The sequence below is a fragment of the Bombyx mandarina genome, chromosome 05, assembly GCF_030267445.1.
Source record: "Bombyx mandarina strain Sakado chromosome 05, ASM3026744v2".
Classification (NCBI taxonomy): domain Eukaryota; kingdom Metazoa; phylum Arthropoda; class Insecta; order Lepidoptera; family Bombycidae; genus Bombyx; species Bombyx mandarina.
Window position 1 is genome coordinate 15,412,059 of NC_143212.1, and position 16,361 is coordinate 15,428,419.

The window sequence follows — 16,361 nt, forward strand, 5'->3', positions numbered from 1 at the left end:
GACCCCGGTAACCGTACTCGTCGAACTCGACAAAGAGGTCGACGTGCAACCTAACCCATGCATCAGCCCGCTGAGTTTCTCGCCGGATCTTCTCAGCGGGTCGCGATTCCGATCCGGTAGTAGATTCATTCGCGAAACAATTGCTCTTGAGTTGTTAGGTCTCCTTCGGAGGCGCTCGGGCAGTTGTTAGCAAATCCCACCCCTCTTGGCTGAGCCTTAGCTCGCCCACCTGTCCTGGTGAAACTGGAAAGGCCTTCGGGCCACCAGTAAACTTTCAATCATAAAAAAAAAAAAAAAAAAAAAAAAAGGATGCACGATATATCGGCCATCATAGTCTCTCTCGGAGCGTGGTGCAAGAGAGACGATCAAAACTTGTGTCTGAAGTGGAGAACTCTCTGGGGTGAGTCTTCAAATGGCGTTAAAGACACAAGTTTGCGCGTTCACTGATAAGAAGGACACCTTTGCTATGGCGCCGCAATTCCAAAGAGTATTCCTGCAACTTTCCGAGAGTATCGGGATACTAGGGGTCGACATTTTGAGCGATGTCCAATTTCGGAGTCATTTGGAAGGCAAAGCCAAGTTGGCATCCAAAATGCTAGGAGTCTTCAACAGAGCGAAGCGGTATTTCATGCCTGGATAAAGACGTTTGCTTTAAAAAGCACAAGTCCAGCCTCGCGTGGAGTACTGCTCACATTTCTGGGCCGGGGCTCCCAAATACCAGCTTCTTCTATTGGACTCCATACAGAAGAGGGCCGTTCGGATTGTCGATAATCCCATTCTCACGGATCGTTTGGAACCTCTGGGTTTGCGGACGGATTTCGGTTCCCTCTGTATTTTGTACCGCATGTTGCATGGGGAGTGCTTTGAATTCGTCGTGGCCTAATGGATAAGACGTCCGGTACATTCGTGTTAAGCGATGCATCGGTGTTCGAATCTCAGGCGGGTACCAATTTTTCAAATGAAATACGTACTCAACAAAGGTTCACGATTGAATTCCACGGTGAAGGAATAACATCGTGTAATAAAAATCAAACCCGTAAAATTATAATTTGTGTAATTACTGGTGGTAGAACCTCTTGAAAGTCCCCGCGGGCGGGTACCACGACCCTGTCTATTTCTGCTGTGAAGCAGTAATACGTTTCGGTTTGAAGGGTGGGGCAGCCGCTGTAACTATACTGAGACCTTAGAGCTTATATCTCAAGGTGGGTGGCGCATATACGTTCTGGATGTCTATGGGCTCCGGTAACCACTTAACACCAGGTGGGCTGTGAGCTCGTCCACCCATCTAAGCAATAAAAAATAATAATAAATATTCGACATGATACCATCATCTCGTTCATACCATTGTATCGCCCGCCACCGGAGTAGAGTTCATCCATACTACGTGGAGCCACTGCGGTCATCTTCAGTGCGTTTCTAGAGGTCTTTTTGCCACGTACCATACGGCTATGGAATGAGCTCCCCTCCACGGTGTTTCCCGAGCGCTATGACATGTCCTTCTTCAAACGAGGCTTGTGGAGAGTATTAAAGGGTAGGCAGCGGCTTGGCTCTGTCCCTGGTATTGCTGAAGTCCATGGACGACGGTAACCACAAACTATCAGGTGGTAACTATAAGGGCAATAAAAATAATAATAATAATAGAACATAAAATTTAGAAGTTTCTTTTTTTCAATTTCTGAAACATTTATTAAATAAAAAGAAAACACACACAACATAAAAGAAACACATTTCCCTATGACACTGTGGCATTATACAGGTGTACTAAGAAAACGACGCTACTCTTTCTCCGATGAATCTATAAGTCACCTTTATTAGTTAATACGAAGTAATTGTTTTTTACGTTAACTTTTGTTTGAAATTAAATTCATTTTTGCTAAATATTATTGGTATTTAATCATTGTTCGAATTATTTAAGAATTATGCGCAAAACAGATCAAAGTGATTTAATTTTATCGTTATATAAATTTAAAAGAAAATATCAAAGGCTTTCACCAATTTTTAAAACTCTTATCGTGTCAGTCGACTCAACAGGAGGTTTTTCATTCGCGACATCCCAAGACGTACCAGTTTTAGCGTTTTTGAATATTTCCACAGCACCTTTCCCTACATTGTCGGGAGATTGTATAATTTGATATTGATATTCTTTAGCAAGAGCTGCCGCGTCTTCACTATTCATTTTTGGATTATCTGAACCCAGTGTTGTATTTGTTGCTCCCGGACATATTGTTAGTACTCTCACACCGCTCTTTTTATAGTTGTATTCGTGCCCTAAAGATCGTGAGAATCCCATAATGGCAAATTTCGTTCCTCTGTACGTAAAGAAGAAAGGATCAATGTAGTGCACTACTATTGACGCTATATTGATTATAGTACCTCCTTTTCCGCCTAGTTTGTCTTTTCTCATATTTTCCATGAACTTGAGAGAAAATTCAATAGTAGCTACAGCGTTTGTCAACAAGAGTTTCCTTGGTTTATTTTCTTCAATTATTCCTGCATTGTTAACTAATACATCCACATATTTGTATTTCTTAAAAATCATTTTTGAGACTCTCTCCAAGTCTTTAGTAATATCGCATTCAATGAACTCGGCTGTGTTATTTCCGTACTTACAATTTAACCCTTTCGCAGCTTGTATACCTTTTGGTACATTTATGTCCAGTATAATTATGACTTTTGCACCATTTTTCAAAAAGTTATCAGCTATAGCATAACCAATACCTTTTGCTGCTCCCGTAACAACTACAACCTTACCTTCGATTTTATATTCATTTTTTAGGTCACTCAGAGCACTTACAATATTTATAACAAAGCAAGATACGAAAAATGTTTTTATCAAACTAAGTGTCATGTCGCTTGACGGTGATGTACCTCTTTTGAGTCGTGGTAACTAAATGATACGAATTTTATTTAATTAATCCACCATTTTACTGTACTTTTGGGTTAATTAAATACGATACGATACTTCATAAATAGATTAAAATGTATGTTATTTATTTTACTGCGAACTGCGACAAGAGAAATATATTATGCCTAGTGTTTGTTCTTTGAAACAAAACAATTTTCAAACAATATATTTCAACATTTAGTTTGAATAGAACATTAAATTTTGAAGTATATTTTAATTTATGAAAAATGGATTAAATAAAAAGGAAACACACAACATAAAAGAAACACATTTACATATGATATTGTTTTTTTTTTTAAATTAAATACTTCGTATTTTTCTAAATAGGTCTCCAAGAATGATAATCTGATATTAACATTTCATTAAAATAACACAGTTATGAAGGCCAAAGCGCTGACATTTAAAAGTAGAGAAGCATTTGTCTTTTTATATTTTATATTTTGGTTAGCGCTGAATGATGTAGGTTGTGTAGTTCCTGAGAATTTGCTACTAAATTACTGTCGGTTGCTGCTACACAAAAATGCACTTTCTTTCGAACGGCAGGTTACCATATAATACAGTTACTCAACAAAAAAGTCATCAATGTTTGGACTCAAATATTGCTTGCACACTAACGCTTTAAATGTCCTACACAAAACAAGTTTTATAGACCAAAAAATAATTAATACTAAAAAAACTAAGTAAGATCATTATTGACCGTTAATCAGATACTAACTTGCCATCGTTTTGGTTAGATTACAACAACCAGCGTTGGCTTAAATCAGTAGGAACTGGGTTCGACAACATGGACCGTAATAAAATTAATTTTAATTTAGTGAAAAATGAGTCTATTTGGAAGCCTTTAGAAGGCCATAGCTAATTTCCAAATTTAATAGTCTCTCAGTTTGTTACAGTCATTTGACAAGTGAATATCGTCACAGTATACATTTATAAGAAAAAAGTTATGTCTCTGTATAATAGAGATATTATGAATATTGAAAAAATATATTCTAGCTATCACAGAGTCGAAGAAAGCCCAGAAAAAATCATGAATCGTGCTAACGATGTTTTTTAAAATAATCTTGCATACAAACATGTTCTAAAATACAAATTTGGAATCGTCAGCTTACAGGAATACAACTCAACTTCCTCACATCTTGGCTGAAGCATTGTTTGTCGGTTCATTATTTAAAAATGATTGAACTTTATATTATAAGCTTGTGACTCGTTAAAAGTATAATTTATTTTTTACTACTGGTCTAATAATCGGTTAAAACCAAAGAAAGTCGCCTCAAACTTCTGGCATTACTGTTATAGTATTTGGAGACTCCCCGGGTGGTTTTTCGTCCACAATATCCCAAGATTTACCACTTTCACTACTTCTAAATACTTCCACGGCACCTCTTCCGACATTATCCGATGACTGTATAGTGGCAAAGTTGTAATACTTAATAACTTTTTCTACTAGTTTTCTCTCGTACAAATTATACACATTATTCACAAGTGTCGTGTTTGTTGGTCCTGGACCCCGCGTCAAAACTCTCACACCGTACCTATTGTAATTATACCTAGTCAGGTCATAAATTCTGTCACATGTTTAATGTAAAATAATTGAAACAAGTTTATTCATTATGTAACCATTTATATACCAAAATGAACTTAACAAAACAGAGATTCTTATGACACTAAAGTTTATTCAAAATGACCTCCGTGATTTTGAATACAGGCTTTCAATCTGCGCGGCTAGTCGTCTATCGCAGCACGAACGAGGTCTATGTCAATATCGGCGGCTGCCTTAAAGAAGGATGTCTTGAGTGACTCCAAATTGGGATGAGGCTTTGAGCACGCTTTTTCCTCCAAGTGTTGCCATATCTTGTAATCTAACGGATTCCAATCTGGACTGGAGGAGGGCCAGTCTTCGTGCCGGATGAAGTCGATTTCACGCGCCGCCAGCCAGTCTTGTGTGCTCTTCGCTCTATGAGCTGGCGCCGAATCTTGTTGGAATACCCAGTGCCTGTTATTGAACATGGTATGAGAAACAGGTTCCACAAGGTTCGTCAGGACTGTATTTTGATACACAACTGCATTAGTTTTTACACCTTTCTCACAAAAATGTACCTCTGTTAAGCCCCAATAAGAAACTCCCAACCATACCATGAGCGAGGATGGAAAATGACCTCGTTGGACACGCGGAATACGGTTGCTCGCTTCTTCACTACTGTGTGCGTACACCTTATCAATTTGTTTGTTGTAGCTCTCTTCTACGGTAAAAAATTTTTCATCCGAAAAAAGAATTTCCCGATATTTTTTTCCCGCGTACCGCTTCAACAAAGCGCGGCATCTCTTCAGTCTCAGGTCCATTAGACGAGCATTCAAACGATGTCCTGTTTTTCTTCGATATGCCCGAAGCCCTAAGTCTTCATTTAACACCCTTTTCACCGTGGTTCTGCTTAACCCGATCTGAAGGGCCAACAGTTTCTGCTTACGTTTGGGATTTCTTTGAATTCGCGCCTTCACAGCTTTTATCACTGCTGGAGTCCTAACAGACCGAGGGCGACCACTTCTTCACCTGTCATCTACACTAGAGTCTTCATTGTATCGTTTGATGGTACGATAAACGAATCTTTTGGTTTTATTCAAAATTTTCAGTATGTTAAAAATGTGAATTGGCGCGTAAGCGCAACGATGCAACGCAATAACTGCAACACGGTCTTCTTTAAGCGTCCACTCCATATTTAAAAATGAGTAAAATTCTAAAAGTATACATTTTTATGAACAATTCGAAATTCGAATTCAATAAACTTTTTTGTGGCCAGCATTCTAAAAAAAAAGTTTTTACTGTGTGACAATACTTATGACCTGACTAGGTATTTATGACCAAGTGATTGCGAAAATCCTAAAATGGCAAATTTAGATGCTTTGTATGTTGCGTATAAGGGATCAATATTGTGGGCGGCCGTTGACGATATGTTGATTATGGTACCTCCTTCTCCACGAAAATTATCTTTCCGCATGTGTTTGAAAAAAATTATAGACCATTCAATCGTTGCTACAGCGTTGATTAACATAAGTTTTCGCGGTTCATTTTCTTCCACCGATGCTGCGTTGTTGACAAATATATCGACATGTTTGAACTTCCTTAAAATATACTTTGAGAGTCTCTTCAAGTCGACTGTAACATCACATTGAATAAAAACAGCCTTATTTTCTCCGTATTTTGAATTCAATTCCTTTTCAGCCTGAATGCCTTCTTCGATTTTTATATCAAGTAAAATGGCTACTTTAGCACCATTATTTAAAAAGTGGTCTGCTATAGCATAACCTATATCACAAGCTCCTCCCGTCACTACCACCACTTTTCCTTCAATTTCTCTTTCTTTGTCTGTATCCTTCAGAGAAAATGTTATATTTAGCTACAAGTAAATCACTAAAAGAATTTGTAACAAACAAAACGTCATGTTTATAAATGTATGTAATATGTAAATAGTATAGGTTTCTTATTTAAAAAAAAAGTAATTAATATTGAAGCTCCCGTAGCTTGTTAATTTTTAACTGAAAAAAAAAACGCGTTTAAAAAATGGCATTGCTTTATGTAGCGGTGCCATTCGAACTAATGATTTATTGTTTCTTTGGAAAACACATTTCTGCATTCATACTAAATAAAATATATACATACGTATATTTGTGTATTTTGATGGAGTTTTAGTCTTATGATAATTTTGTGTTTCTTACATATATTACTGGTGGTAGGACCTCTTGTGAGTCCGCACGGGTAGGTACCACCGCCCCGCCTATTTCTGCCGTGAAGCAGTAATGCGTTTCGGTTTGAAGGGTGGGGCAGCCGTTGTGACTATACTGAGACCTTAGAACTATATCTCAAGGTGTGTGGCGCATTTACGTTGTAGATGTCTATGGGCTCCAGTAACCACTTAACATCAGGTGGGCTGTGAGCTCGTCCACACAGCTAAGCAATAAAAAAAAAAAAAAAAATATATATCCAATCCAATCATTTTTATATTATATCAAATAGTATATTAGATATATGTGTAATATCGTATTTTTGTCTCATAATTAATGAGCAGCATGGCGTAATGGACTCCCACAAAATGTTAGTAATGGTAATTATACCATAAAGCACCTCGATTCTCCCTATTTTTCCGCAAACAGTTTTCATACCAGGGTTCACTCGTATATCGTTCAAAATTTAGGAGCCGTTGATAGGATTATCTTCAAACTACGACTTCAACTCTCTCCAATACGAAAGAGACCCTTACTTAAAATACACCACTATTCTAAGCTTCGTGTAAGCCGTAGTAAGAACCAGAAATGGCCCTGCGGCCGGATATTTCTGTTTTGCTCTATTTATTGTGTCGCCAGTCGTTAATAGCACTTCGGAGTGGTTGTGGATCAAACAGGCTTGTACCCACTGTTTAAAAGATAAAACGATTTTTTATTTTGAAACATTATCCAACAATTTGACAACGGGAAAGATTTGGAAATCTGCTCATCATTGACAATCAAAAGAACGTGTATTCTGAACACCTCCGCACCGATCTCCGCCATCGAGATGGGAGGAATTACATTTATCGAGTTATTTTTTTTAGAATTTTTTCTTTTTTTCATGAAGACATTATAAAATAAAATAAAACGGATAAATACCATGTATTTTATTAAAATTCAGATAACTAGCTAAGGCCATAAAAGAACAGATTTACATAATATATTACAGCGAACGCAATCAATATAATGTCATATTTTAATAAGCAAACATTTCTTAGTTGTCAAACTTTTTAAACTCTAAAATAATTATTACGTTGTTTTTGAAGTGCCACCTTAATTCCCAAAGACATTCGCAGTTATTGGAATAGTAAATTAATATTTGATATTACTAGCAAACCTGTATTAGTATAATATTTAAATCCACAAAACTAAAATTTTTTTCCCATAAAAAAATGTTCGAGAAAAAAATCCTTTGGTCGACTCGTCTATTAAATGTATTAAAATTTAAAGTGCAACCTCAGTAGAAATCAGTGGACAGTCGTCATTGGAGTTATCGGCTTTATTTTCCTTCTGTGCATGAGTGTTCTCATCGTCATCAATCTCTTCGAATGGTACTATGTTTATGGTATTAGCCGACTCGACGGGAGGCTTGTCATCGGCGATATCCCAAGACGTGCCACTTTCAGCATTTCTGAATACTTCCACCGCGCCTCTGCCTACGTTGTCCGGCGATTGTATTTTAGCAAAGTTATAATATTTAATAATTTTCTTTACAAGATCTAAATCGTATAAGGAATAAACCTTATAGACTAACGGCGTATCGGTCGGTCCTGGACACAGTGTGATTACTCTCACACCGGAAATGTTGTAATTATACAGATGGCCCAGTGATTGTGAGAATGCTAAAACGGCGAATTTTGATGCCCTGTATGTGACATATGTAGGATCAATGTTATGGGCAGCCACGGACGCTACATTAATAATGGCACCGCCTTTACCTCGACCATTGTCCTTTCTCATGCTGTTAAAAAATCTAGTTGACCATTCAATCGTACCGACGGTGTTTATTAGTATAATACTCCTAGGCTTATATTCGTCGGCTATTGTTTCGCTGTTCACAAGTATATCCACGTATCTGTACTTCTTAAGGATTCGTTTTGAAACTGTGTCTAAGTCCGTTGTGATGTCACATTCAATGTACTCAGCTTTATTCTTTCCGTATTTGGAATTTAGTTTTCTCTCGGCTCTTTCACCTTCCGTGACATTTGTGCCAAGTAAAATACCTGTTTTAGCACCGTTTTTTAAGAAGTTATCAGCTATAGCATAACCGACACCTTTTGTTCCTCCCGTGACAACTACCACTTTGCCTGTAATTTTTCTTTCATTTTTCACATTTGCAGTGCTTGTAACGTTAACGAAAAACAAGGCAACAAATAAAATATTAAAATAGGTTATTACGAACATTATCGTATTGTAAATACACTTAGGTTGAAATTTAATATTCCATAGATTTCTCAGAAAGTCTGGAAGGATCCCAATTTATACAGCAAGTAAAGTTTTATTTCAATAACAAACCGTTTTATCTTTCATAATTTTCTAAAGAAACTGTCACTGTTATTGTCTTTTAAACACATTGCAATTAATTACTAGCGGCCCGCTCCGGCTCCGCTCGGGACTTTAACAAAAATTTCAACGATATTTGACGTTGTTGTATTTTTTTAAATAAAAGAACACTTATTGCGGCATAACTATAATAGTTAGACATATGCTGTCGCGACATTTTTTATTAATAATTATTGTGTTCTACAAAGTCGTAGTACATTATTTATTTATTCGTTTTTTTTATTTAGTTTTCGCAGGGCACGCGATGTAAAGAATATTTTAGGTAATTTTTGTACACCTTGGGTTACATTATTGGAGTTTTAGTAACGATTCCTAACTTTTTTCAAAAAATATTATTGTCACTCGAGAGTAGTGTAACTTCCAAACAGTGAAAGAATTTTTCATTCCGATTCAGGCACCCGCCGCGCGCTGACGTGCCCACCGACCGTTCGATCGCCCGACCTCGGTTCGGAGCACATCTGGCGTCCAAGTGTTTTCTCGGAAGTGACTACCTGTGTCAATTGCGTCGCATCGCCATCTGTGAGCGGGCGGATCCCTAAATTCCAAGAATTCGTTCGGCAACTTAGTGGCCCGTTTGCAAGCAGACGGCTGTGCTGTAATTAATTGCAATTATTATAATTTTGGGGCCTCGCCGTAGGGCGAGTGTGCTTAAAGTGTGCTTTTACTGGTGGTAGGACCTCTTGTGAGTCTGCACGGGTAGGTACCACCGCCCTGCCTATTTCTGCCGTGAAGCATTAATGCGTTTCGGTTTGAAGGGTGGGGCAGCCGTTGTAACTGAGACCTTACAACTTATATCTCAAGGTGGGTGGCGCATTTACGTTGTAGATGTCTATGGGCTCCAGTAACCACTTAACAACAGGTGGGCTGTGAGCTCGTCCACCCATCTAAGCAATAAAAAAAAAAAGTCCCGGGGTAGCCCCCCCTGGGCACGTGATAATGTAGTCCACGATCGACCTTTTCGTGGAATTCCTCGGCCTGAGGTACCCGTCGTTATCGTCGGAATTTTTAGAATTTAATTGGTCAATCACGCCGCGAACCCGCCCGCGGCCTCCGTCGCTTCAGCCGCGCCCGTGACCCCGATACTCGCGAGCAAAACTCCTGCGACCGTTGTGACCTCGGTTCCAGCCCTGCGTTCATCCGTAACAAGCGTCACGTCCTCGCGTTCGTCCACAGCCTCCGTCGTGGCCGCGTCGTCCAGTGCGTCCACGCAATCTTCCGTGGTCTACGTCGCGCCCGCCGCCCCCGCCTGCAAGTCGCCCGCGCCCTCCTCATCCGATTCGGAGTCGGACATGGAGGTCGACCCTTCCCCTGCCGCCCCGACTGATAGATTCACAATAGTCCAAAAAAGTAAAAAGCGCGCTGCGGAGGCCCGAGCTCCCGCGGCCGCTAAAGTAAGCAAAGCCGCGAACGCGTCGCGCCCCCGCCCTCCAGCCGCCGGCGCTCCCGCTGTACGTGCCAAACCATCGCCGCGTCCGGTGGCGCAATCTAAAACCCAGATCCCTCCCCCGATAATCCTTCAAGACAAGACAGCATGGGACCGAGTTTCCCTGGCCCTTGAGGCCAATAAAATTAATTTCACTAGCGCCCGTAATCTCGCAAACGGCATTTAAATAAAGGTGCCATAATTGCCAACTGTACGGGCACTCTTCCCGTAACTGTCACGCGCGCCCCCGATGCGTCATGTGTTTAGGCGATCACGCCACGGCCCTATGCACTCGTGTCCAAAAAATCGCGACGGAACCGCCTAGCTGCGTCCTGTGCCGAACACAGGGTCACCCCGCGAATTACCGTGGATGCCCCTGAGCCCCCAAAATTAATCGCCGCGTCGCTCGTCAAAACCGCCTCCGCACTTCCGGCCCTGACACCAAAGTCTCGGCACCCTCTGTGCCAAAGGCTAAGCCTGCCTTCGTGCCGGCGCCGGTGCCCAGCGTCTCGGCCTGGGCTAAACCGTTGCCGTACACGAACACGACTGCAACTCCCCCCTCTGCGATTCGTCCCTCCCCCGCGACTCGTCCCTCTCCCGCGACTTGTCCTCCGACCGCGTCCGACAATCTCGCTCTAGCGATCGACATTTTTCAGTCAATTAACTTTGAGCGCGTTAATGCTTTGGGCGACGCCATCCGCGCTGCCTCCACTGCACAACACTTCATCGCCGTTGTGCAGGAATACGCTGACGTATACGCGTCGTTAAATACGTACGTCCTCCCCTCACTCCGCCGGTAATCAATGGCGTACATTAGTAGAATAAAGCCCTTATCCGTAACGATAGGATTTTTTAACGCTTACGGTCTCGCAAATCAACGTGATCAGGTTTGTCTTTTTTTTGCGTGACCAACAAATTGACATTTTCTTAGTGCACGAGACCCTACTCAAGCCCGCGCGTCGCGACCCTAAAATCGTGAACTATAACATGGTTAGAAACGACAGGCTCACTGCTCGTGGTGGTGGTACCGTCATTTACCATAGAAGAGCCCTGCATTGCGTCCCGCTCGATCCTCCCGCGCACGCTAACATCGAAGCATCAGTGTGCCGAATCTCACTGACGGGACACGCGCCGATCGTTATCGCGTCCGTTTATCTTCCACCGGATAAGATCGTTCTAAGCAGTGATATCGAGGCGCTGTCTGGCATGGGAAGCTCTGTCAATCTGGCGGGCGACCTAAATTGTAAACACATTAGGTGGAACTCACACACCACAACCCCTACTGGCAGGCGGCTCGACGCGTTAGTCGATGATCTCGCCTTCGATATCGTCGCTCCGCTAACCCCGACTCACTACCCGCTAAATATCGCACATAGCGTTATTAAAAAACGTAACTCTCCGCTTACACTCGATCGAAGTAGTTTCAGAGTTAGATTCAAACCAACGTCCCGTTGTTATGAAGCTCGGTCGCGCTCCCGATTCCGTTCCCGTCACAAGGACTGTGGTGTATTGGCACACGCTGGGCATCAGCCTGGCTGAATCTGATCCACCATCGCTCCCGTTTAGCCCGAACTCTACCCCGTCTTCTCAGGATACCGCTGAAGCCATAGACATCGTAACGTCACACATCACCTCGACATTAGATAGGTCATCGAAGCAAGGTGTAGCGGAGGACTTCCTTCACCGCTTCAAATTGCCCGACGATATTAGGGAAATCTTTAGAACTAAGAACGCCTCGATCCGCGCCTACGATAGGTATCCTACCGAGGAAAATCGTATTCGAATGCGTGCCCTACAACGCGACGTAAAGTCTCGCATCGCCGAAGTGCGAGATGCCAGATGGTCTGATTTCTTAGAAGGACTCGCGCCCTCTCAAAGGTCTTACTACCGCTAAGCTCGTACTCTCAAATCGGATACGGTAGTAACTATGCCCCCCTCAGGCCGACTCGCGGCGTTTGATGATGACAAAAAAGCAGAGCTGCTGGCCGATAATTTGCAAACCCAGTGCACGCCCAGCATTCAATCCGCGGACCCTGTTCATGTAGGATTAGTAGACAGTGAGGTAGAACGCAGAGCCTCCTTGCCACCCTCAGATGCGTTACTACCCGTCACCCCAATGGAAGCTATAGACCTGATCAAAGACCTACGTCCTCGCAAGGCTCCCGGTTCCGACGGTATCTCTAATCCCGTTATTAAACTTCTACCCATCGTGATGTTGGCATCTATTTTCAATGCCGCTATGGCTAACTGTATCTTTCCCGCGGTGAGGAAAGAAGCGGACGTTATCGGCATACACAAACCTGGTAAACCAAAAAATAATCCGACGAGTTACCGCCCGATTAGCCTCCTCATTTTTTTTTTATGATTGAAGGATTACTGGTGGCCCGGAGGCCTTTCCAGTTTCACCAGGTCTCTAGGCAAACTGTATGAGCGTCTGCTCTGTAAACGCCTCAGAGACTTCGTCTCATTCAAAGGCATTCTCATCGATGAACCATTCGGATTCCGTGCAAATCACTCATGCGTACAACAGGTGCACCGCCTCATGGAGCACATTCTCGTAGGACTTAACCGACCAAAACCGATCTACACGGGAGCCCTCTTCTTCGACGTCGCAAAAGCGTTCGACAAAGTCTGGCACAACGGTTTCATTTTCAGACTATTTATTCGACATGGGCGTACCGAACAGTCTCGTGCTCATCATACGGGACTTCTTGTCTAACCGCTCTTTTCGATATCGAGTAGAGGGAACCCGCTCCTCCCCTCGACCACTCACGGCTGGAGTCCCGCAAGCCTCCGTTCTTTCTCCGCTCCTATTTAGTTTATTTGTCAATGATATTCCCCGGTCGCCGCCGAATCAGCTAGCCTTATTCGCTGACGACACAACCGATTACTACTCAAGTAGAAACAAGTTCCTAATCGCGAGTAAGCTCTAGAGCGCAGCGCTAACCCTCGGACAGTGGTTCCGAAAATGGCGCATAGACATCAACCCAGCTAAAAGCACAGCAGTGTTATTTCAAAGGGGAAACTCACCGCTTATTTCCTCCCGCATTAGGAGGAGAAATATCACACCCCCGATCACCCTCTTCGGCCAACCTATACCCTAGACCAGGAAGGTCAAGTACCTGGGACTCACCCTGGATGCATCCATGACATTCCGCCCGCATATAAAAACAGTCCGTGACCGTGCCGCATTTATTCTCGGCTTACTCTATCCCATGATCTGTAAGCGGAGTAAAATGTTCCTTCGGAACAAGGTGACACTTTACAAAACTTGCATAAGGCCCGTCATGACTTACGCGAGTGTGGTGTTCGCTCACGCGGCCCGCACACACATAGACACCCTCCTATCCCGACAATACCGCTTTTGCAGGTTAGCCGTCGGGGCTCCGTGGTTCGTGAGGAACCTCGACCTACACGACGACCTGGGCCTCGAATCGATCCGCAAACACATGAAGTCAGTGTCGGAACGTTACTTCGATAAGGCTATGCGTCATGATTATCGCCTTATCGTTGCCGCCGCTAACTACTCCCCGAATCCTGATCACGCAGGAGCAAGTCACCGTCGTCACCCTAGACACGTCCTTACGGATCCATCAGATCCAATAACTCTTGCGTTAGATACCTTCAGCTCTAAAACTAAGAGCAGGCTGAGGAACCCTGGTAACAGTACTCGTCGAACTCGACAAAGAGTTCGACGTGCAACCTTTTTTTTTTTTTTTTAGTTTTTTTTTTTTTTTCGGGTGGAGGCCGAACCTCCTACGAGGTCCCCGCGAAAAAGGACGTGCAACCTAACCCATGCATCAGCCCGCTGAGTTTCTCGCCGGATCTTCTCAGTGGGTTGCGATTCCGATCCGGTAGTAGATTCATTCGCGAAGCAATTGCTCTTGAGTTGTTAGGTCTCCTTCGGAGGGGCTCGGGCAGTTGTTAGCAAATCCCACCCTTCCTGGCTGAGCCTTTGCTCGCCCACCTGTGCTGGTGAAGCTGGAAAGGCCTCCGGGCCACCAGGGATCTTTCGTTCATAAAAAAGAATTTTTCAAATCGGTTCAGTAGTTTCGGAGCCTATTCAATACAAACAAACAAACAAATCTTTCTTCTTTATAATATTAGTACAGATGACGTTATTGTGTGTTAACACAGACGTTACTTATGCAAAAGTAGGTAAATAAATTTGCTCATAGAATTTAAAAAATAATAGATATAAATTTTAAAATAGAAAATAAATAAAAACCTAGAAAAATAAAATATATTCACTTATAGAAAACACAATTTGCATAAAAATAAATTAATTATGGGTGATTTAGTTTGTAGTAATAACTGGAATTTGTTTATTGTTTTACCATAATATTTTAATCGGAGTGAATATTAATGTTATTATTCATGAGATTTATGAATATGATTGTTATTTACTTCTTCGCCTGATGACGAGTGGCGAACGTCAGCCAAGCTAGGAGCACAGACAAACCGCAGTCTATTGTTCAAGAGGTCTTTTAAGGACGTTTCAAGAAAAAAGCAATAAGATATTATAATAATATGAATTATTATTATTCTGCTGAGAAAAAAACGTCAAGCGGAAAGTTAAATTGTAACTATTTAAACTATGTAACTATATATATATATATATATTTTATTGCTTAGATGGGTGGACGAGCTCACAGCCCACCTGGTGTTAAGTTGTTACTGGAGCCCATAGACATCCACAACGTAAATGCGCCACCCACCTTGATATATATCTATATTGTGTATGTACTTGTAATTTCATATAAATTTCATTGCACTTACCACTATTTTCTCTGCACTACCTTTGGTTGACTGGTAGAGAATGCCTTTGGCATTAAGTCCGCCAATGTAAACTTTACATTAAGTTTAATAAATAAATAAATAAAATAAATTGAAGCACCTTGTATTTGAGTGCCCTGGGCAGATATGGGAGCCGTACTACACGTGAAGCTGAACTTATCCTTTTTAAAGCAAAAGCTCTTATCCAGGCGCAAAATGCCACTTTGCCTCTCTGTTGAGGACTTTAAATATTTTAGGTATTAATATTTTATCCTTCAAAATACTAAAATACTGTACACTGCTCGACGGTTTTAGATGGCTGTCACAACCTATAGACATCATAATATGAATATCGCCTTGTATATATCCCTTGAGTCATTAGTTGGAGTCGCAAAAAGATTCTCCTGGCTCTCCGAACCGGAATGAATGACTTTTTTGTAACAGATATAGACAGTCTGTTGCACCGTAACCGTGTCGATTCCCTAAATACCTTAATACGAATATATTGTATTTTCATAATACAACTATAATAACATAACACACTACTAAATGTTCACTATTGACTTCCACGATGAAGGAATAACATCGTGTAATAAAAATGAAACCCGCAAAATTATAATTTGCGTAATTACTGGTGGTAGGACCTCTTGTGAGTCCGCGCGGGTGGGTACCACCACCCTGCCTATTTCTGCCGTGAAGTAGTAATGCGTTTCGGTTTGAAGGGTGGGGTAGCCGTTGTAACTATACTGAGACCTTAGAACTTATATCTCAAGGTGGGGGCGCATTTACGTTGTAGATGTCTATGGGCTCCAGAAACCACTTCACACCAGGTGGGCTGTGAGCTCGTCCACCCATCTAAGCAATAAAAAAAATATACACATAAATGCCATAAAAAGTTTAAAAAATAAAGAACAAAAGAAAGATGCATCATTTTTTTGTGTTTTGAAATAAAGGTTAGCTAGTTGTACTCATATAAATAATACGTAAGAATATTAAACAGAAGATAAATTCAAGTTTGACGGCACTTTAAATTGAATTGTCGATAGTAATTCGTCAATTAGGAGTTTTATTGCATTGGAATTCAAATTATCTATAGTGAATATATAGGCTATAATAAAAAATAAATAAAAAAAAGAGTGCGATTAAAAAAATCAA

General features: G+C 41.5%; 4 protein-coding genes across 6 annotated transcripts in view; 1 reads left to right on the forward strand and 3 right to left on the reverse strand.

Annotated features, from left to right (window-relative positions):
• The window catches only part of LOC114242785 (cell adhesion molecule Dscam2), a 264,526-nt gene that overhangs the window by 220,987 nt on the left and 27,178 nt on the right, over nucleotides 1–16,361 (forward strand). The gene's annotated exons all lie outside the window — the stretch shown is intronic.
• LOC114242793 (15-hydroxyprostaglandin dehydrogenase [NAD(+)]-like) lies at nucleotides 1,659–3,187 on the reverse strand. The gene has a single exon (XM_089727902.1). The coding sequence runs from the start codon at nucleotides 2,846–2,848 to the stop codon at nucleotides 1,979–1,981; it is 870 nt and encodes a 289-aa protein (XP_089584028.1). The 5' UTR covers nucleotides 2,849–3,187; the 3' UTR covers nucleotides 1,659–1,978.
• Nucleotides 5,737–7,447, reverse strand: LOC114242794 (15-hydroxyprostaglandin dehydrogenase [NAD(+)]-like). The gene is made up of 2 exons (XM_089727480.1): nucleotides 7,412–7,447; nucleotides 5,737–6,297 (listed from the first exon to the last, which is right to left on the reverse strand). Exons 1-2 carry the CDS (start codon nucleotides 7,445–7,447, stop codon nucleotides 5,737–5,739), a joined length of 597 nt encoding a protein of 198 aa, XP_089583606.1.
• On the reverse strand, nucleotides 7,537–9,156 carry LOC114242787 (alcohol dehydrogenase 2). The gene has a single exon (XM_028174051.2). It carries the CDS (start codon nucleotides 8,846–8,848, stop codon nucleotides 7,889–7,891), a length of 960 nt encoding a protein of 319 aa, XP_028029852.2. The 5' UTR covers nucleotides 8,849–9,156; the 3' UTR covers nucleotides 7,537–7,888.

Excerpts from the sequence above, each read along its gene's own strand:
- LOC114242787 (XM_028174051.2), bottom strand. The coding sequence starts at position 8,848 with ATGTTCGTAATAACCTATTTTAATATTTTATTTGTTGCCTTGTTTTTC.
- LOC114242794 (XM_089727480.1), bottom strand. The coding sequence starts at position 7,447 with ATGGCGGAGATCGGTGCGGAGGTGTTCAGAATACAC. Across the intron at positions 6,298-7,411 it reads CGGAGGTGTTCAGAATACAC|CTAAATATAACATTTTCTCT; the intron begins GTTCTTTTGATT and ends ATTTACTTGTAG.
- LOC114242793 (XM_089727902.1), bottom strand. The coding sequence starts at position 2,848 with ATGACACTTAGTTTGATAAAAACATTTTTCGTATCTTGCTTTGTTATA.